Source organism: Falco cherrug, chromosome 9 (assembly GCF_023634085.1).
Source record: "Falco cherrug isolate bFalChe1 chromosome 9, bFalChe1.pri, whole genome shotgun sequence".
NCBI lineage: Eukaryota > Metazoa > Chordata > Aves > Falconiformes > Falconidae > Falco > Falco cherrug.
The window spans coordinates 5,724,967-5,747,778 of NC_073705.1; the positions used below are offsets into that span (position 1 = coordinate 5,724,967).

General features: G+C 40.8%; 1 protein-coding gene across 11 annotated transcripts in view; it reads right to left on the minus strand.

Annotated features, from left to right (window-relative positions):
• SCAI (suppressor of cancer cell invasion) overlaps window positions 1-22,812 on the minus strand; it is a 49,210-nt gene that overhangs the window by 19,741 nt on the left and 6,657 nt on the right. For 4 of the 11 annotated variants that reach the window (XM_055720116.1, XM_055720117.1, XM_055720121.1 and 1 more), the window contains 7 exons: window positions 13,528-13,659; window positions 5,763-5,858; window positions 5,049-5,135; window positions 4,375-4,473; window positions 2,940-3,036; window positions 1,277-1,375; window positions 17-169 (listed from right to left, as the gene is read on the minus strand). In XM_055720116.1, the coding sequence (XP_055576091.1) occupies window positions 17-169; window positions 1,277-1,375; window positions 2,940-3,036; window positions 4,375-4,473; window positions 5,049-5,135; window positions 5,763-5,858; window positions 13,528-13,659 (763 nt within the window). Of the gene's footprint in view, window positions 1-16; window positions 170-1,276; window positions 1,376-2,939; window positions 3,037-4,374; window positions 4,474-5,048; window positions 5,136-5,762; window positions 5,859-13,527; window positions 13,660-15,349; window positions 15,452-15,968; window positions 16,152-16,633; window positions 19,658-19,686; window positions 19,749-22,812 lie in introns of those variants that run through there. The other 7 variants (XM_055720113.1, XM_055720112.1, XM_055720119.1 and 4 more) reach the window with 5 other exon arrangements.

Here is a 22,812-nt window from a genome sequence, read left to right on the forward strand (position 1 = left end):
CCAAAATTGCCTTTACCTGGTTGTTGCAGTTCCCAATAATCAGCGCATCTGCAAGAGCAAGCTGTCCCACTATCATCCCCTGCTCTAGCAACGGAGCTCCTGTTTCAGAAAGCCTGTTAGAGGTGATTACAATGGTGTTGTCATCATTTAAAACCATGACAGGGTCTGCCTAAAAAAAGCAACCACAATAAATCAGGAATTCAAGAAGACATACAGATTTGCAGTCAGAAGATCAAAGGTCTTGTCACCTACAGTAAACATTTCATAACTTAGGCTCTTTTTTATTAATTTACCATACAGATCTTTGTATATTGGCATGCAGGCTACAGAGTAATGCCTTACCACTTGGAAAAGCAACAGCTCTTAGGGACTGCAAGCAAATACACAGTATGGTAAAAGCACGTGAAGGTACAGCAAACAGGAAAACATACTTCCTCAAATGACATGAACTCTGCTTCAGCTTTTCTACACCTGAGGAACCAAATGTCATCAACAACCTACCTTACAAATTCACATAGAACAAACCAAACATTCCTACAGTACAGAAGAACCCTGCACTATTTTAGTTCACCTTCTCTTCCTAGAAATAAACAGCAAAGGAGACTAGAAAATGATAATGCTGCCATCCATTCCGCCAAATTTAAATAAATACTTGTGTGACATAATGACATCTTGTACAAAAGGAGGAAATTATAACACTGTTTCATTTGACAGAATAAAAAACATCTATTATCCTTGTAACAAACTTTAGAAGTTGGTCACATTACATCTGTGCTAACCTATCAGTTAACTGCCATACTTACATCATATTTTCCACTATATACTGCTTATGCATTGCCAGTGGAACAGACCAGTACTCCAACAAAAGTACACCTTGAAATACAATCAGAGCGTCAGCAAATTGTATTGGCTTCCACAACAACACAGAATTGGAGTTGGCAGTCTCCAAAATATTGACCATGATAACTGCTGTGCTTTCAATTCCACCATTTTCTGAACACCAAGAGCAAAAACAATAAGGTGATCAAGTGTATCTCAGCTTCGTGCTTCAGTCTTCAACACGTTACATGACCACATCTGACTCTTCAGGCACTTTAATGGCTGTCACTGTTATGCTACTGTGAACATATTTCAATGATTGAATTGGACAGGAACGCTGTCCCTGCATGTGGCACACCTGCTTACCGCACAGAGGTGGTGATACAGAAACACTTCAGTGAACAAGTCAGAAAATTTTGCTTTTAAACTAACAACTAAGAGGGAACAGTTTTCTCACCTCAATAAATGCTGCCACTTCCTGAAGAACCAGGTTCCACTCCACCTGATCTTCAGTATTAAAACGATGAGTGTAGTCTTCAATTTCATCTGACAGCTCCTGATGTAAAAAGTTCAAAGACAGACATAGTCGCTTCTTTAACTGAGAGCTTAACAGGCAGTCAGTAACTTTACAATTTGGTTAGCTGTGCTGGCCTTTAAGAATAAATAAATAAAAAATTACTTGAGAACATATGCAGCACACTTATGACTAACATGTCAGCCAAAACGCGCTCTTTCAGGAGACAGAACGCCAATGTTACACTGAGTTTTGGCAATGCAAAGTGTCTTTTAAGTAGGTCCAAACGCAGAGAATTTCTGGAGTTAAGTATAACTATCCCACTCATGTACAGCTATGTCACTGGTTATTACCATTAAGCTACAGATACCAAGGATTCACATTTCAGCTTACAAGTAACTTTAAATACACTGAGGAAGTGAATGGTATGGCTTTTTTAGCTGCTACTAAGCTAAGCTAGCAGTTCAAGTAAGCTTAGACATAAAGACAGTAATGCAACCTACACAAAACTGTCAATACCAGAAGCTGCTTGCAGCAAGGTTGTTAGAAGGGTTTGGGAAGCATATGCTGTCAGGAGAAGCACCACAGAAGATCTTGAGTTGGAAGGGACCCATAAGGATTGTCGAGTCCAACTCCCTGCTCCTCACAGGACCACCTAACACTAAACCAAACGTACGCCCGCTCCCTGCCATCCTCAGGCTCAGGTGCTTTGGGCTACAGCTGCCAGTTCATACTGGGAAGAGGGCAGGGGTACCTCTGTTGTAGTCAAAGAATACTTCCCTAGCCAGGCTGCAGCTATTGGAATAGTTTCACTTGGTGAAGCTCAAATCATTTGAGCTTCAAGTATCTTTATCGCATGTCTGATTCACAGAAGATATTCACTATGACGGATGTCAGGTATACTAGAAAAGCAATGATCCAACATTGGCCTGTACTCTTTATTTGCTCTAACTAAAGAATTGTGTTTATAGGCATTCAGTCTACTCCCACGGCAGAGGCATATGCAGATCCAGCCTCCACAGTTTCATAGTAAGATCTATATCATTTAGCAAGGTTTAATTTTGATGGGTCTCTGGAAGGTGCAGAATGTATTGGGGATGTGTTCTAGACACGGGACAGAGCAACAGCAATTTGGAAGGGAAGAGAAATAAGCGCAGTATCAAGCTAGGAGACACTGCCTTTCCAAGCAACAGCGTGTCATGAAGACTTGGTGAAGGGGATTCCACTGATATCTTAAATCCACTACAGGAATGAAGACATACTCAGAGTTATCAGATCATCCCCACGTTTTCAGATGAATAACAAGCATCTTAAGAGTTTATTCCTAACTAACCATATAAATTTGGAATGTTTTTCTCCAGACAAATATTCCCATCATACTGGATCTTTCCAAAGCTTTACTTCCTTCTGTGGCATCCAACAGCACAATGAATAAAATGAGGCAGAAAAAACAAAGGCTATGCTGCAGTAGCAGCTAACATCATAGATCTAATGAGTGGTATTTCAACTAAAATAGACTTTATTATGGATTCCTTAACTAGCAGAAAAGTCCTGAATAACCAGCAACCTCCCACCCCTTAGCACCTTTATCCTCATTTTGACATACCTTTACAAGGTCCTTTACAACATCCATTTTGTTGAGCAAGAGACAAACCACTATAAACCTTGCATAGTAACGCAGCTTCTTAACCACTAATTCAGGCCTAAACACAACAACAAAAACACCACAGCCAAATTTGAGATTAAAATAGAACATAGGTATGCAACAGGGGTAAGGGAGAAGAGGAATTTAAGACCAGAGCAAGGCTGAACACTCTGCAGATTAAGAGTTCTAACTGAATTCACAAGGAGATCAATAGCTGCCTGGCTGCTTAGAGGTTTATTAAAACTGAGTACAGAGACACAAAACACACATCAAGAAAGCCACAGCCTCCCCCTTCCCCCCAGTCTCCTCACATGAGAACAGGCATGGGAGTCAGATATAATCACTGGCTCTTCAAACTTTTTGAGAGTTCACAGGCACTATCTGACCCACTGCACCACATGATACACTCACAGCTGGCTCAGGGCTCACCCACCTGGGACAACTCAGAGATCAGCAAGTCAGCATAACCTATAATTACCCATCCATTTCTAAAATCTTCTGACAGCATCTAGAAACATGCTTGCTCAATCCTATCTTGTCTGAAACAGCTCAAGCACTCAGACTGAAACTTAGAGATTTTTAAAAGAGAAGATAATAGGATCAACAGGTATCAGCACAGAGCAAGGAAACTTCCATCTTTTTGTGGCACACAGGTGCATTTAGACATCAGCAAGACTACAGACATGCAATTAGTTTAAGTCTAGAGATCCTTGAATGCTTGCCAGGAAACTCCCTAACCAACCTCCTGCATTCATCTTGATTATGACTTCAAATCATTTCTTCTTTAACTATACTTTAATGAAAGAACCATGGTTTACTGGCTAGAATGTAAGATCAGGATCCAGAACTGAGTTCTCTACCTATTCTTATTTATAGCGATGTTCTCGGCAGGCAGCACATTTTCTGCACTGCCACAACACAGCCCTGCTTTGAGTGTACCTTTCTCAGTATAGTGTCTTAAAAGGAAGATGTTATGCCTCTTGAAGCTCTTGGACCTTGTCCCAGTCAGTTACAGAGGGTTGTTGTACTGCAGTACTAACTGACGTTCCCCTGAAAAGCCTGATTAGAATCAAACAGGTTCCTCTGCTTTAGCCCAACTGACCTATCTTCAGCCACAGCTTACTAGGTCCCAGCACTGATACTGCTCAGGACATAAAATGACAAAGCTTTGGGGCTAGTAGCTTGCTAGCCAGGACCAGATAATAGAATATTCCTCCAGTCATACAGTAAAACTCTTATTTATACTGAGTTTTTTAATCATGACAGGAGAATTAAAAGTAACTTCCTTCTACAACACTGATTTTGTCCCAGTTTTGCTCCTACAGTTGATAATTATTTTGCTACTTTCATACACATTTCTAGTCTTTAAAAAACAAGGGCATTCATTCAGACATACCTGTCTTCTTTGTTGACTTGGGAGTAGTATGACCTCTGCCTAATTGCTGAATAGAAGGAGAAAGCTTCATTGAGATAGCTGGTTTCTGAAGTGCGCAAGCTGCAGAGGAAAAATCAGATTAGCTCACAGCTTCAGCTGGAAATCCATGCCAAACCCTCCCTTGCTGCCCCCTCAACCATCTTGCGCATCAATGGCAAAACTCACTCCGCAAGTAACATCATATGAAAGCCAGACTCTCATTCTTTGTGCCTGCTGGGAAGACAGATTTCAGAGCCTGGATTCCATTTCAAGCAACAATCAAATCTGCCCATCTTGTACCCATATGTACAGGTGACAGGTTAATTGAAGAGTTTAAATGAACATTAAGCTCCCAAACTTGTAAATCATGCTTTTGCACTAGAGTCAAATAAATGCAGCACACACGAAAGACTTAGAAACACTTTTGAGGTAGGAGATGAGTCCCTAGTATCAACATGACTAGCAATGTGGCATCGGGCTCACGGGTGCCTTTCTCTGCAGCACCCCTGTGCAGTCCCAAGGGCCTTCTCATTCAGGAACAGGCATCATGACTCAACTGATACATTCATTTCTCCTGACTGAGTATCCAAGTGCTTGGCATGGAGCTGCAACTAACACTGCATTCGCCTTCTGAATCCTTTTCTGTGCTTACTTACTAATAATGGTAATAGAGCTGCCCAATCTTGGAAGCAATTTCCCCAATTTGCCACCGCTTCAACCCATACCGATTGTCCAATACTTGTCTATTTTGCAAGAGAGAAAAGAAAGATTAAAAGGCATTCCAGAATTTCTCAGAACATCACACCAGACAAGATAAAGTGCCATCATAGGGCCAAATTCAGCTTTCATGACCAGTGTAGCACTCCCAGTAGCACTCCCCTCACAGAGCAAACAGCACTGCATACACACACCAGAACAAGGACCATTTATCTTGCATAAGCTTGCAAGAGCTAGATAGAAGTATGTTGCACAAAATACACACAACAAAAGGTCACAACGTCCCAGGAGAACGCCCAGACTGCGCAGCCAACTTAAGGTGTGAAGGATCAGAGCCCACGCTGCAGCAAGATGCTTCACACCATTCCAGATGGGTTCTGCACTGCAGAAGCCATCATCCCAGCTTCTCTTTGGTAATACATTAAAGCAACATGCATTCAAGTAGAGCAAAAGGTTTTGTTAAAAAAAGTCACCCTAAAAACTCTGCAACATTTTAATTCATTAGACTGAGCACTCTGGGACGTGACTATTCCCTCCCTTCGTGCTTTAATAACACAGTGAATTCTCAATCTTAACTAGGAGCCCTACACATAGGAGAGATTAAAGTTAACACTTAAATCCACAGAACATGTCTGCCTACAACATTCCCTTACCGATGTTGCTGTTGAAACTTCCAGAGTTTGGTGTAAACATCAAATGTTCTCCCAAAATAGGATTGCCACTGCTTTTGCCCATACTGAGGTAAATCTCTGCAACAGACAAGTAACAAACATGGAGTTAGGGAGCAGATTTCAGTCAGCCCAGCGTGACAGCAGCGTATTTGTGTCAGTGTCAGAATAGCTTTGCTCAGAATTGACTGAAATGCTTTAGAACTGCCTGCACCCAGAACTACAAGCACAGTGATTCCTGTAGTTTCTCAAAACCTGTTGTTACTGGAATCTGCAAGGGAATCCTGTTTAGCCTGTAGGAAGTACATATATCAAGATCTGACCATAGTATCCCTGAAAGCACGCCACAAGCCAGACAGCATATTAATTTAAGATATATACAAGAAAATACTGCATATGCATATATATGAGAAAGAAGTATGTATTGGGGAGAGGAAGAAATTCTTCAGTGCTGTCTCCTAATTATCGCTTCCAACTTTCAGCCAAATACTCTAGGCACTTTTCAAATGCAAAAGGATTGAAGTTATCAGTGTTAGTAAAAGTCCCATGCATTTTGCAAATCTTCCAAGTGATTGCCTACATTTAATCACTGGGGACACAGACAGCTAATGTCTTAAACTGCCTGAGCGAGCCCTGCAGGTTCCATACAAAGAAAGGACAATGCTGCAACATCAAACTGAAGGTGTGCAGCTTAACCATAAGCGACTGAAGGTGTGCAGCTTAACCATAAGCGACTGAAGGTGTGCAGCTTAACCATAAGCGACTGAAGGTGTGCAGCTTAACCATAAGCGACTGAAGGTGTGCAGCTTAACCATAAGCGACTGAAGGTGTGCAGCTTAACCATAAGCGACTGAAGGTGTGCAGCTTAACCATAAGCGACTGAAGGTGTGCAGCTTAACCATAAGCTTTTGAAGTAAAACTTTCCCTACTAAGACAGTAACACAACCCTCAAATGCAAGAACAGCAGAATTATTCCAGTTTTTCTAGTGTCCACTGCCAGTCAATCTCCACAATCTTTAGTGTCCTACCCGAGAGGGCTTGTCCAGCTGCAGACGGACAATCCCCCCCTGCACAGACCCTAACGAAAGGCTGACTCTCCCTCCGCAAAAGATTCAACAAGATGGGTCCTGTCCAACAGCTTCCACACAGGTGGACATTCACTTCTAAGTTATGAAACATGTGTGTATTTATATGGTATTCATTATGAACATGTGACACACTGTACACATGATCCTGTTCTCTTCAGACATGCCTGGGATTCTGGAATGCCTACTCCAACATGCGGAATGGTAGCAGATGGAAGCAGTGCTCTCCATGAGCAAGTTAACATGACTCAAGTGACTAGATACATGCAAAAACATTGGTATTTATGAGCAAATACATTCTAAAGGGCAAAAAGGAATCCATGGTCTCTTAATCTCTGTAAACATGCCTTTATCAAGGCCCCTCAATATTAACAGGTTCTCAACAGCACCAGGAGAACAGGCCTACAAATAATGAGTCCAAATAGGAAATGACCATGTTCCTACATGCATTTTTCAACAGGTGACTGAAAACATCTTAATGCCTTGCTAAAAGAGAAGTAATTTTATGGTTATATGCACAGAAAGCTAAATAAGACTCTTAAAACATCATATGAAAGAAAAAACCCAAACACCCTACCAAAGAGCAAGCAGTATAATCTAATGGAAATTCGTTCATTTAAACTGATAATATTTCTTGTTACTCATTAAGGAAGTAATCTTTTTGAGTAGATGAGGCTGTTCATTGCATTTCAGAAACAGACCCTGTAACATTGTACATAAATTGGCTGTCCAAGTGTCACCAGGTCAAGCAAGCATATGGATGCCCACAGATAACATTCACTGGGTCAGGTTACATCATCACCACATTTGTCACCCTCTAACTCCTAGTGACATGTCAGGAAGAAAACAGAAGGTCTCAGGTTCTATCAGTCTCCAGTGCTATAAGGTGAGTTAGTCAATCCAGTTCAGTTCCACTTTCCTACCTCCACGCTGTCATGTATCTCCTTCCACCTCCACCCCACAACTATGATGTAGTCTTAAGGATTTTAGCTTTAAAAGTTTGTGCTCTCAATCCTAACAGAAGGCTGTCACCTGGGAGTTACTTGAATGTTGGAATAAATGCAACAGAAGACCAAAAATGCTTAGTCTCACTGAGCACATTGCCTAAAAATCTATGCTGAAGCTGATTCAAAGGAGGTATACAACTCTACAAGTGGAACAGCTTTTTTAAGACAGCATAATCTTTCATTTGATTCAAGAATGATTTCTTCAGGGAATGACCTCTCAAATCACTGCGCTGGTTAACGTATCATCCAATACCTCAGTCTTCAGCAGACGGAAAAGCAGCTTATTTTGTTTCCAAGCCCAGGAGGTCAAGACTGAGGCAAACACCACCTTTTGGAAACCTTGCCATGCCTTCTGGAGGAGTAAGACAAGCAAAGCAGTACACTACGATTTCCACAGCAGCGTACTGGCGCACTTCTGCTAACTGTAATTGCTTTAACAGCACCCTAGGTAGAAAAGGAAATTAATATTCCTTTGCCCATCAGCCAACTGTACTTCCCACGCAGCTTGAAGGGACCTAGCTTAGTTACTACATGTAGAATGAATCTGTTACCAGCTATGACTTATCAGCCTAGAAAACCCTTCCAGTACTTGCTGCTGCTATTCTACAAAGATGCCAAGGAATCTGGGCAGGATTTTACAGGGGGTGGGGAGTCCCATCACACTTGCAACTGGCTGCTCAACATCTTGGAACATACTTTGGTGTAGTGAGGGTTAGACAGGAGTATAAACATGTGCTTCAGGGCACCAACATCTTCATCCAAATATAGCTTCATACTAACACATGTGAATTTAAATAATTTGCTGCAAAAATAATTCACTACTTTCTATCGTTGTAACAGATGTATACATTTTAGGTAAGCAAAAGTTAAGAAACTGTCCAAGTATGTGCATAAGATATATTGCAGGCTTTGATATAGCAAGAGGTAGTGGATATGCCAGTTAAATTTAATACAAGTTTCAACATTAAAAAAAATAATCAAAAGTGAATACAAAACAACACTAAAACTGCTCATTAAAAAAAAATTTAAAAAAAAAATAAAAAATCAGTGTTCCCTAGCACTAACTCAAAGAATGACTGAATTAGCAAGTTGACTCAAAGAATCCTAGCAGTAGTAAATTGGGCTTTCTAGGCCAAGTTGCTTAGGACATTTGAACAAAGGTCTGACATAAGGAAACAAGAAAACATACCCTTCTTCTCTCAAGCACCGAGAAGTAGGTGTGTCCACAAATTAAGAAATAGGCAGGTAACTACTCGCTGATCATGGTTATGCATATATCCCTCATCAGTAAGTTAACAGGCTCTTTATACCTCATCTGTCATCTTGCCTCATGCACCTGTCACCCCCCTCGATTCTGTACCTTCCTCTGTACAAGCCTAAGCATTCCTGTAAAGCCGAGTTCAGCTCACCAGGTTGCATTAGTTTTGAATATATAAAAATTAGTGGCATTTTTAAAAGCCTCTGTTAGCGCAGTGTACACGTGCTTGGCTGCTGCTGTCCACAGTCACTGCTGGGTGTCCACATGTATGTTTCTCAAATAGCATGCTCGCCTAATTGCAGCTGGCATAGCTGCACAATACCATGTGATTCCTCGCTCCCCAGGGAACAGAAAAGATCTCCATGGAAACAGACAGTAGCACTTGTTCTTTTGATAGTATTCTGACATGGCTGTAATAAAACTTCATTTATGACAATACATTACCATGGTTTCACCACAGATTTCTGCAGACAAGAGCTGCCATTGCTGCCATCCATTTACTGTTTTGTGTTCTGAATGTCATGCATGTTGCTCCCATGTATCAAGAAATGTATGCTGTGAGAAAATGGATGCATAAGCAAAAGAGGACACAGTGCAGTTTGGTTTGGGCTTTTTTTATTCGGACCAGAGGATTTCATTATTTGGTGAGGAACAGCCCAAAAGAATACTAAGGACTCAGCTGATTGCAGAGTAGATTAATAACAGAGCTCCTCCCACTGAAGGAGACAGGGAATATATGATCCAGAAGCAATTACACACCCAACTTGAGAGCAAAAGACCTATGTTACAGCAAGACATTTTGCTACTCCCAAATCTACAGAAGGATACTAAAGCAGCACAGAAAGCCAACAGCCTCAGTTTCCTCCGGGGTGTGCCTGGCTGAGGATGCTGGGTACAAAACGGGCACTGGAAGGGGTACTCGCTCATGCTGTTACTGGTGGTGATCAGCTTTATAGGAGGGAGAAGGTGGCAGCAAGAAGGAATCCAGATACTTTGATTTAGGACAATTCCATCCAGACAAGGAAGACAGTTACACACTTCATTACAATAGCCTCCAACAACAAGCGGAAACTGTTCCCAATTTCTTGGCTTTTAAAACATTCCAAAGTGGACATGAAGACACAAACTCAGATGTTCTAAAAGGGTGGGTTTCTCACATGGCACACAGAGGACTTGTTCCCTTGCCACACTAGAGTGGCTGGTGGATAAATTCCACGGACAGTCCAGAGTTTTAACCAATTCTTGCTGTATAGTCTCAGCAAAAACCAGCCCTACTTATGTGTCATAATTAATTTCCTGTCAGTAGTTCATTTCAGCCACGCTGTTGGCAGAAGCTGGGCAATACTGGCCGAAAACCAATTAAAGGTGCTGAGGTTTGTTTGGCCAGCACCACACGGAAGTTGTCACATGGGGACAACTTCCAGAGACATAAAGATGTTGAGAAACTCCTACAGACTCAGCAGTACACTTCAAAAAGGAAGGTTACAATAACTGCAACTTTAACATTCAGAGCTTTAAATACATTCACAGTTTTGACAGGTGATAAAAAAAGACAATTTCCTTTTATGTTCATAGCCTTGTAGTAATTACAGGGTCCTGTTCCCAGAACCTAAGCAGCAGTGGGACAACAGCACCGTGGCATAGCTTCCCCATCGCTTCTCCTAAACCACAAAGACAGTAAGCACACCAGTAGCACTCGAGTAACTTGCCTTCCTGATGCAGTCAGTGTGAGAAGCCAGTCCCTCCCCAGTACCAGACAGAGTACGTTGCAGGGTACTACTGCAGCATTACCTGAAGGTAACAGGGTCCTGTTGTTTCTAAATCAGCATCAGCAGCATGGAAAAAAACTAAGAGGTTCAACCTGCATCTTACTAGAAGTCTACAAAATGAATGGTTAAACACTATCACCTCTTTCCATGAAAGGACAGTGATTCTTGCAGCCTGCACAATGAACAAGACCTTATAATCTGAGAAAGTATGATAAATGTGGAAAGACTTTTCATTTCTTAAAGTTTCAAGCTTCTCTGTGATGCTGAACACATTTAAGCACTTTTGAATATTAGAAAGAAAATAATAAGTGGTAACAGTACACCATGAAAAACTGCTTCCTAACACGCTCCCTCTTTGCAGCCTTTTTCCATGAAAAAAGCAAGTGGGAGCTGGGAAAGGAAAGAAGAGAGCAATTGGAACATACTTCATTAACAGTTGTTTCTAACTTACAGCTCAGGGTGTTCAAAAAGGGAGTACAGACACTAGAAAGACAACCTCCCCAATAAGTTATTCTAGCAGACATGGCCACAAAAGGATGGTATCACTGGTAGTGCGAGCATGAAGTATACTTTGGAGCAGCAACCTTGGCAGATCATCATATGTTTTCCTCAAATGCTGTATTTGGCATCTGTATTGGGAAGAGAGGAAGGAAATGCTACTGAAACAAAGACGTGGCAGGCTGAGCCCTTGCATTTTTGGCAGAAGCAACAGCTAAGCAGCTGCCAACACAGCTATAGGCTCAGTTCCCTGTAGCTGAAGTGCCCAGAGGAGGTTTCAGGAAATCATTGCTCTCCTCTCCCTCCCCCATCACTTCTTTTCCATGAAACTTGGTAGGGACAAGAGCATGGCATAAAACAGCAGCAAAGACCATCATCTCAGAACAGAAGGCAGGCATGCATCAAATGCATTTATTATGCTAGACGGAAAAAGCAAACAACTGGACTAAGAATTAGGATACTTGCCAAGTCATTTCCAGGTGAGCTACCCAGAAGAAAACAAGCACTAACAGAGGAGATACTTGAAAATTATAATGCTGCTTTATACAATCATTATGCCCATAACAATCACAGGCCTTGTAGGTGAAAGAGTGGTCAAGTTCAGTGCAAGAAGCAACTACATTAATTGTACCAAGTAAGGACAGAGGCAGGCCCCCTTTCTGGTACATTCTTATTTTCACACAGTAGAGCCAGCTGCTGAAGCCCATCTCTCTATTTTTATTACCCAAATTTAATCCAAAGGTATTTTCCATTTTCTTTTCATCTAGCTGGATAAGAATGTTTCTTTTTTGCAGAATACCATGGATGTACACAGAAACTACATCTCTCATCTGGAAATCCGCTACAAGTACTAACTCCCTCCATGGCCAAAGGACAAACCAGAATGGCTGTAGGTACTCTGCCATCTCTGGGATCTGAACTTAAACACCACGCATCCAGACATGAACTCTGTTAATTTGTACTCTTCGGTGACTCAGGACAAAATTTCAAGCAACCTGTATCAGAAAGCCAGTGTAATGGCATATACGGTCCTGGAAATCCTGGCCTCAAGATTCTGGTCTTTTTGCTTCAAACTCTGTTTCATGGGGTGTCAAATGCAATCACCAAGAACTCCTTGTCTCTACTGCCCATTTACCATTCAGATTTTGGAGCACAAAATGTTTGTTTTGGATTTGGTAATCAACTTCTAAAGCACATGAAAGGATTATCAATAGCAGGGGGCAGAGGAATTAAAAACATCTTTGCTAACCATCTGTGTTTGAATAACAGCAAGCTATATGGGCCCAAACATAGAGTATTACTCAGAGACCAGGAAGAGGCTGAACTGCCAACAAGATGAGCTAAAACCCATGTTGCTTAAGAGACTCTACAGCAAACCTTACAAATAAAACGGCTCTTGAATATGTAATCTTTAACTCAGCCTATATTGACATAAACAGGATGCCTATATCACTGTCCAAACATGAACTATTTTCCTTGAACTCCCCTTACTCTTATTCCCCTTATTATTGGTGCTGCTAGAACAGCTAGACTTTCTAGATGTTATTGCAGATGCTTTGTAGATAAATGCAGATTTCACCTTTCTCTACAGTTCGAGTTAAGCATGTTTCACCAGACACATACAGGCTATGGTTTGGATGTTTCCTAAATTTCTTCTCCAAAGTATTCCCTCCCCGCTTTTTTCCCACCTAGGTCAATCCTTTTCATCCCTTTTTTTGGTTGGGTTTTTTTTGGTACAGAGACCGTGGGGTTTTGGACTTGCATGCCATTGACTGTACACAGCCGCACTAAGTCTTTAATTGCATACTTTGTAACACTCCAGTACAAATTCCATCAATTTAACAGAATTTCCAACTTCTAGTTTACTGTTAACTGACACGACAGAGATGTTTAGCTCGCCCTTCTCACACTTCCTTCCCTACTGTCTCAGAAGAAATGCATGAACATCTATTCCTGCAGACATTCTTACATACATGGTCCAAAACCACCCATACATAGCTTTATCATCTCCTAAACAAATTTATTGGGTTTGAGTTCGAAACGTTAGTTGTACAACTGACTTCAGCATCACTCACATACTAAAGTGTATGTTCCAATGCTTTTCTGAAGGAATACTGTCAAAAATGCACTAACCTTAAGCCATTGAATAGCTGTTTAGATTTATCCAATAAGTAGCAAAAGTCTGTCACTGTTTTCCTCTCTGCTTGAGGAATATCATCTTCAGCTCCTCCTGATGACATGATTTCTTTTAGGGCAAACTCAGTCCTATGAAGAAGAAAATAGCCATATTACTCAAAAATTGAGGGCTACTATGAACTGATCCAGATTAGATGCATGTACGGTTCCATGGGGATGGCAACAAAGAGCATGCAATTCTCCCACAGGTAACTCTTCTCAAGACTCATTAAAAGTAACAGCTGAGAATCAAAGCATTAGACTAATTATTGCACAATGCACTAGTTAAAACAAAGCAAAATTAAAAATAAAAGTGGCACAAGAGTCATTAAATAAAATAACTTGGAGGAGTATCTTCACAAACACAAAACTGCCAACAAAAGGACTGTAACACAAACAGTACTTGGGTTTCATACTTGGACAAAGAAACCTCTAAATTTGCCTTTCTGCAGAGGTGTTTATCCTGCAGCCATATTTAGAGAGACTAGCCTCAGTTCCATTTACATTTCATTTTCTTCTGTAACTGCTGAAAACTGTAGCTCACTAGGTCCTAATGCTAAAATATAGCAATTTTAGACAGAATGCTAAAAAATACCCTGCTTCTTTACCGCTTCCTCATGACTGTTTAATTCCATGGCTTGCACTGCCCACAATTATACCTGCAGATCTATTTTTACTGTTCATAGGAGCAAAATGTCATATTGTGCAGTAATCAGCTGAACAAAAACCGAAGATATAATGTGGATAATACAAGTATTCAATAAGTAAGGGAATATGAAAGCCTATAAAGGCAGAGTGGCTTTTAAAAGCTTACTTAAACATACGTACATATAAAGTTATCCTTTAGATCATCCTAAGGCAAGCTACAGATTTATCGGCAGCAGCAACAAAACATGTTCTCTCTGAAAATGGCTGCCAGTTTAGCTCTTCTGTGCTCTCGAAGAATTTTAGTGGAAGATAAACACACCTCTAACTGGGCAAATGCAGAGCTTTTACTTTCAGCAACTTCTCTACCCTGGTAAGCACTTTTGTTAAGCAACAAGTTTCCATCTGTGCAGAAACTCTGTTTGAATGCTATTTGCACAAATAATTACCTATAAGTCCCAATTCAAGCCAGGCATTGGCAAAGGCTAATCCCTACAGTCACCGGGAAGTACCCAGAAGCATCTTTCATCAATGGTCACAAAAAACCTTCACAATAACCAAATACTTTCCTGAACAAACGCTGCATGCCTACCACAGAAGGAATTGGCAGTTCACACACACCCATCACCACCACCTTTTGGGGATAAATTAGTGAGCATCTCCTGCCAGCCAAGCAGTTTCATGATTTCCCCGTTTAGACAAGGTAGCAGCACACATTCACTTGTCTTTTACACACCCACGTGACAGTGCACTAGAGTATTAGTGCAAGGACATGGGGTGCACTGCACAAACTATTGTTGAAGCCTTCCAGGAAAAGGTAGGAAGTATCTATGTATTGTCAGGTAACTGCAGTATGGGTGCCAGACAGTGAAAGAGAGTTCAGAAGACACCACTCAGATGTCAAAAGCTGTTGGCGTGAGCCTAGCAAGCAGGACGTGAGTATTGTGAGGACCAGCCTGTGTCTGCAATCCCTAAGCATTTACACACAGCATGAAACAAACAACACTGAATACTTAAAAGCACCAATGTATGAAAAGCACCAATGTATGAAATCGAAGTGAACAGTGACAGCTAAAAAGCAGATGTCAGAGGTAGCCAGGAGGTGATTCAGGAATTTCGGGAAGAGGGACAATACCCCAGGTCCTGTGTGCTCCGCAGCAAGGGTGACCTAAATCCTGCGGCGAGGCCCTCTGATTCTGCAGCACTCCACTGTGGTAGACCAGGCACTCTAGAGCAGCTTCAGATACATTTTCAAAAATTGAAGAGCTTGCTTAAATTGCAAAGTATATCTCATACAGTCTGTATATAATTTTATTAATTTAATGGTAAAGCCAATTTTATTTTCTGCTACCCTCAAGTTATACTACCCACCTCCCCCAACCACTGCCAACATTGGCCAACAGAATCTGTGTTAGCCCTGGCCCAGGCAAGCAAAAACAACTGCAGTTCTCACGCTGAGGGAGTCCACTAGACCCACTGTGAAGACGGCCATTTATGCAATCAATAAAAGATATGCTAGAAAATCCATTGCCTGCCAACCTGAAAGGTATCAGAAAACAGGAAAAATACTTGTTGCAAAGAAAGGAGATAAAAAAATTCTTTCAGGTTATAGACAATTAAGGTGTATTTTGAAAGCCTACTCCAAGCCCAGCCAATTCTTAAATATTTAGCATAATACTAGTTTGCGGAAAGTGAGAAAACTGAGAGGGAAAAAAAGAAAAGAAAAAGAAAAGAAAAGAAAAAAGATATATTACCAAACTCAAAACAAAATATTGGAGAGTATTCTGTATGGTCAGCCTCCCAATACAGCTGTTGGCACATGGGTTTGGACCTACTACTGAAGCAAAGGGCAAAAGAACCTTTTCTGCTCATGGAAAGAAACTGCCAAAAGCAGAGAGACAACCTGTCTTCTTATCAGAGACTGCTGATGAAGGAACCTAGGAAACAAACCACATTTAAGCGCATTCTGACACTGCATAGAGACCTGAAAAATTAGCGTACCCTGGAGACGCTCCACCAGCACATTCAGTTTTTCCTTTATTCGCAGGTTCAGAAATGAAAAAAATGATTGTTGCAATCAAGCCACACAGATGGTATTAAGGCAACCAGTAGCCTGAGTTTAGGCTAAAATGTGGTATTATATAGCCAAGCTGAGGAGTAGGAGGCAGAGACTTGGATGAAGCAGCATGCAAGAGGAGCACACTTAAAAGAATAGTCAGGGATTTACTTTTTGAAAAAGAGGAAATGTAGTTAAGTCTCAGTCACTCGAACTTCTCTCCAGAAGAGAATCCCTACTGGTAAAACAGACCATTCCACATAGAAGACATAAAACTACAGTACCTGCAAGATTACATCATCACTGTACAACTGAGTAAGCTGAAATCTTAAAACACACATACACCAACATGTGTATACATACATCAAAGCTTCAGCTTTTATTGCTTTAGAGATCAAAACATAAATGTCTGATCAAGTTCCACTTCAGTGAAGTTGCCACAAGCACCAAAAGCAGAGACCTAAAGAAAAAAAAATCCAACCAAAACAAACCACAAAACTAAAAAAACCACAAAAAGTGAAGTAGCAGAAACACAGATATGAAAGGAAGGAATAACCCTGTGTCCTCTAAAATGAGTTCTTAAAAAAAAAATTCAGGTTCATTTGCAAGAAGGAACCTTGGGTTTTATGTATAGAGGACCTGCCTGCCTTACAACAATAGAAGACTTCTGATACAACTGTATGTCACGTGAACTTAGCAAAGACAATAAAAACTAGATTGTGTTGAAAAATTCAACAGTTCCAATGCATATTATTACCCCAACATCTGATATTATTTAAGCAGGTGACGACCATTGCAAACATGGAATGTGCTCAGTGTTCCATGGAAGATTATCGTTGTAAAGCACTATTACCTATCATGACCAAAACAGTGGTTTAAAACAAAGACGTGTACTTAGATCATTATGGTACTACACCTCAAACTTTGCATGTGTGTGATGGCAAAATTTTCCCAGAACTTCTGCTAAAACTTCTAAATTTATTCCCAATTTTAACTTCCATTACAACCAGTACTCAGCAATAGGATGTTGATACAAAAAGACTGAAATACAGCTAATAGTAGTAAACTAAAAAAACTGATAACAATAGTTGCTGCTGTGAAAACATCCTTACCATTCAGCACTCCAAATATGCCTTCGACCCAGTTCTAATCTGGATTGCCATATGTATTTCATATCACATAAAAGAAAGACTTCCATGTTAGATGTGGAATAAAACATTCAGTGCATACTTTCATCAGCATGCTTTGAATTACACATTTAATGCTTACGCTAGAACGACCTTTGAACAGAACTCTGAGTAACTCAAAAAACTCTGTCCTGGATCATGGTCTGAAAATTTTATCTACCAGCTTTTCAGGCATGCTTAGCCTTACTTCATTGTTTGCCAAACACTTTGATGGTATTCCTCTCACTCAACCTGAAGCACTTAAACAGTAAGACAGATGCAAAAATTAATCTCATTTTCTACTGATGCTTCTAGAGGGAGAGAGGTGACCATAAGACACTTGAACAGAATGAATGGAGAAGATTCTGGGTGCTTATGAAAAGCTACTCCATTAGTACATAATAAATTAAACGCAGAAGCCTCAATATGCCCTCTTTGTTTCTGGGTTATTTCTTAATAAAACAGCTAAATCACAGTTAAAAGTAGAATGAAATGAAACCTTAGTTACCCAGACAGTTATGAAACCATCTCTGTTCTTAATGACCTGAAGATGCAAGCACAATTGCCTCTGGGATAGAATAGATGCAACAGACATAACACCTCCAGGATGACAGAACAGGTATGCTCCAAATAATCCACTTTGGACAGCGACAATGCATGAGATGAAGTTCCACTCTCTTGCAGGATAATTAAAGGCATGTTCTGGCTCTGCCACATATTACACTCAGAAAACAGGAGCACTTCTAAACTATCCAGTGTATTTACACATGTACACAGTACTGTGGAAAGTCCTACTGAAAAATCTTTAAAGGTTACACTTTTAACTGTAAGCATGAGTCCTGCTCAGAATGGACTGGGTCCTTACTCACTACATGTCAAATGTATCTTTGTGATGATTATAAAATAACACCATACAGAAAATACATTATAAAATATTCAGACTGAATCACATCATGGGCAAACAGTTTTCCTTCTAGGAAAAAATAACCAGGAAAAGAAATAAGGGTTTCAACCAAGAAAGAAATAAAAGCAGCAAAGAATTAAGTGAGGTAGTAATAAGCATGACAGTTTCCTTCTGTGAGATATCTTTAGAAAAGCTGCCAGAACGTAATTCTTCCACAGAGCTCAAATTCAAAGAAGCATTTTCGTTACAGACATGTGACAGCCGCTGCTGCAATTTAAACCCTGGTTTCACTCAGCCACAGCACATGCCTGAATATGAAGGAAAGATGGGAAGATAGAAAGAAAAGGACAACAGGAGACGTTAAATTATAGGTGAAGCTGGCTCTTCCAGCTGACTGAGAAGGAAAATAAAATTAGCTCCCTCATGCACTGGTTTTGGCTTATTATGCTCCGGAGGGGGTGGTATTTGGTGCTGTACAAAGGAAGAACTACTATCACGAGCAGCTCAGGAAAGGAGGAGGTCTTCCCTGCACTAAAGACGGTGTTGTAATGCAGCAGCATTACAGAGAGGAGAAAGAATTATTATTAGAAACAGCAAGTGGGCACAGCAAAGGGAGGAATATAGCTACTGACATCGCCCTTTCCTTGGGGACTACTGAGCTGCAAATGAAAAATATAAATAAAATGCAACCAGCAGTACATCCACATGTGGACCTCTCCTCTTTGAAAGCAACCCCACACATCTGTGCTCCTCTTCTGCAGACAGTTCTCCCAGTTTTGACAGCCCAGCTATACCAGAAGTATTACCTACTTAATTTTTTGTTCTTGTGTTTGAAAATGCTTTTTGTTTTCTTTCATGCAAATGAAACTATTGAACTGTTTTGCATGACAATTTTTCTTCTGTTTTCTGAAGCAGCTCATGTTAAAAAATGATCTCCAGAGCCTGCAAAAGGTGATACTGAAACATTCGTTTAAAAGACTGTTAAAATAAGTCAGAAAATGGTGACTTCCAGCAGAACTTATTATTCTCTCAAAGATTCTGCCAACTCCTCAGGCCATACAAGGCAGAAAAATTGTGCTAGCCAAGCTCTGCACTTCGCCTGCCAGGTTCTTTCCAACACAGTCTCTCTGAATGTACAATTCCAGGTTTGCTTAGTACAATACATTAATAGATTTAGCAAATTCATCTCATTGCAGCACCCAGCACAGAAGAACTTACAGGCACCCCAGAAGATGGCAAGACTATGCAAAGCAGTTGGAATTGAAAGGCAGCAGGAGGAGGGGTATGGGAAACGGATGAAAGTTTCATGATGCTAGCCAGTATTTTTAAAGTTATGTGTCACTTACATCACACACGTTTCCACTTCCCTGTGGTTTGCCGTCTTTTGGCTAAGGTTTTCCAGGCTCAGCTGGAAGGGAAAAAAGAGTGCTGAAGTCAACAGTATGCACTTCCTACTGGTCCTATACTGGGACTCGGGCTTGCTAAGCGAGACACGCTTTGTGAACGGTGAAGGAATACTCTGGTTCAAGGAAATCAAGCTGACAATGAAAGTCAAGCATAGATATGTTAAATAACCGTATTACACACACACCTTGGCCAGACTTTATCACTTAGCCAGGATCACTATAATCTGCTGCCTGGTAGAAGAGGGTAGTCACAACATCACACCTGACACTTACAAGGAAGTAAAACCTTGCTCCACTGAATGGTTAGTGATACTGTAACTGCATGGCATACTGTACAGGCAGAAAGAAGTTAGGAGTGTATAAACACTGTTGAGTAAGGACAGGTAGAATTAGGAGCAGTTTCCTAGAGCTGCACAGCAGAGTTGGCTGGACATGGCACCTTGACTTCCACTTGTACAATCTGACCTTTTTTAACCCCACTGCTTCAGCTCAGTTGTGGAATCTTGAGTGTCTCCTGCCTTCCAACCAGACAGCCTCATCTCATGAGTACTTAGAGGATAAAAGCTGTGAGTACCTATTAGTGGTTTATCTACTTCACCTAAATGGTCAATTGAAAGAACAACTCTCTCCTCACTAGAGCATCAGCATTATACCTAAAACTATCATCTTACATGACTAGAGGCAAACAATCTCACTACAAAGACTGGTACCTTACCAAGGAAACTGGAGACCATACTACTGAACACAAGCAGTATGGAGTTCAGATACTTCACATATGTGATATACAACCTGTCTTTCATACTTCAAGAGAATTTAATCTTAAATTTTTAGACATTTGTATTTTAAACTATCACTTCCAGAAAAAAATGTATGATTTTGTAAGTATAAGCATGAGCACATATTTCAGAAGCAACTCTTCCAAAAATCAGAACACATCGCTTGTCGTGTCATTAACAGGTGACTTCACACACCTTACAAATACTTATCTCCATGGCATTGCAGCCTTCCAAAGATAAAGTTTGGATGTGAAACCTTCACACTATGCACAGGAACAAATTCATTACAATGCAGAGAACTGATCAATGTGACCCAGTGAAGCTTCTTGGCTAAAATTAGAATGAGAATCTGTATTTTATTGCAGGCTCCAGCTGTTTCGATCATTGAGTCTTCAGCCCTGTCCTTTAAATAACCCGTACATAACCTTCTGAACAGGACAGCAGATGCAAATCTAACAGGACAATCCAGGACGGTTAATGTTGGGGATGGGGACAGAAGGGAGAGGAAAAGCGTTCTCTGTTTTTGGAAGAAATGTTCCTGGTTGTTTTCACCCACCCACCTGAAGACAGCAAACTGCAAACCAAGCAGTGAACTAGGATGGGCTGACTGTATTGATTAACCTTTAGCCTGGGAATCAGAATTTTCTGTGACAAGATGTAATACAGAACAGTAAACTGCCATATCAACTACAAGTCCTAAACTCTCGCTGTTCTGGAGTTTCATTGCTTGCATCAAATACAATTGGCTTGGCGTTTACAGTTGAGGTTCTGATTAAAATTAAAATTCTGGAGTCGAGCAGGAAGTATGTGCTTAGACAACTGAACTAATGATAAGGGTAAGTGATAACTGCATCCCGAATCACAGTTTCACGGGCAGTTTTACCATCTTAATCAGGAACTCACAAAACAGAAATATAAACTCTGTTTTTCAAATGCTTCCCACGCCTTACTTAGAGATGCAAGTGGTAACCAAAAAGCAAAGCAAACACACTTTCCACATCTATCTTGTTGGTAGTTTCCCTAGACTAAGACATTATTAGAACTGCTCTCCACAGAAACCAGTGGTGCAAAACACATTCCAATCTATCAGGATTTTAAAGGTCTCAAACCTTGAGTCAAAGAGACCAGTTCTCACTCTTCATTCTGACACATCTCCCACAGCATCATTGCCAAAAGGAAACATGATATAAAGCCAGATGCCCAGTTGGTATGTATTTCTTACCTGCAAATTAATAACGTAACTATAACTAAGCTCTTGATCATTCATACCCAAAGTCTGGAACCATCATGTCTCAAATCTCGACCAAGAAACATCTGATCTTACCTTCATCAAGCAGGATATCTACCTTTGCTCTCTACTTGCCTCTCCTTCTACAGACTGGCATATTCGCCTCTCCCGTCTTCTTTCAAAGCTATACTGAATGTTTTGGGAAAACCATCTGTGCGTTTCCCTATAATCTGCTCAGAGTGCTAGTCCTGACAGAGCCTCAGACAACACAAAATTAATTAGAACCCAAATTCATTCCTCTCACCAGAATACCTAATTTTCCATGGAGAGCCACTGTCCTGAAGTTTCTACAACATCACTCCCTTCTACTCAAGCAACGCTGAAATAAATAAATAACATCCCCTTCATACACACAGGCACGCACTGAAAGCTTCAGACTGCTGGAGTCAGTACTTCAGAGGCAACAGCAAGGAGTAGTTATACATCTGACCATTTTTTTATGGGGAGGAAAAAAAAATGGATGTATTTATTATTGCAAGGTTTTTAGTAGAAGCTGGAACCAAATACAGACATTTCTCATCCCCGACCACTGTTCACCTCAGGGCATGTCTGCACTGCAGTGGCTGCAGCTCTTCCAGACCTACCAAGCTCCTTTCACAGGCGCTCGCTTAGACACTGCGGGAAGCATCTGCGCGCAGGCTGAGACTACACCGGGACCCCTGGCAGGGTGTGCAGTCCTGGAGGACAGCAACAGCCAGGTCTAGCTTAAAGAACAACTCAAGTGTTTCTGTACCAGCTATGCTCACTGCTGTATAAACACGCACACAGAATACACAATGAAAAGGACTTGGGCAGAGCCCAGGCTTTGGAGACTTTTTTTGTTTGAACACCACAATAAAAAGAAACTTAAAATATAACTTCAGTAAGAGAAGCAAGTAGCTATTTTATTTAGCCAATAACCCCGGTCAAATCGTGTTCTCTCTGCCTGGATGTTTGCTTATTTCAAAAGGGCACTAAGGAGAAATGCAGCCTGAACTAGAGGGTGAAAAACTTCTATTTTGT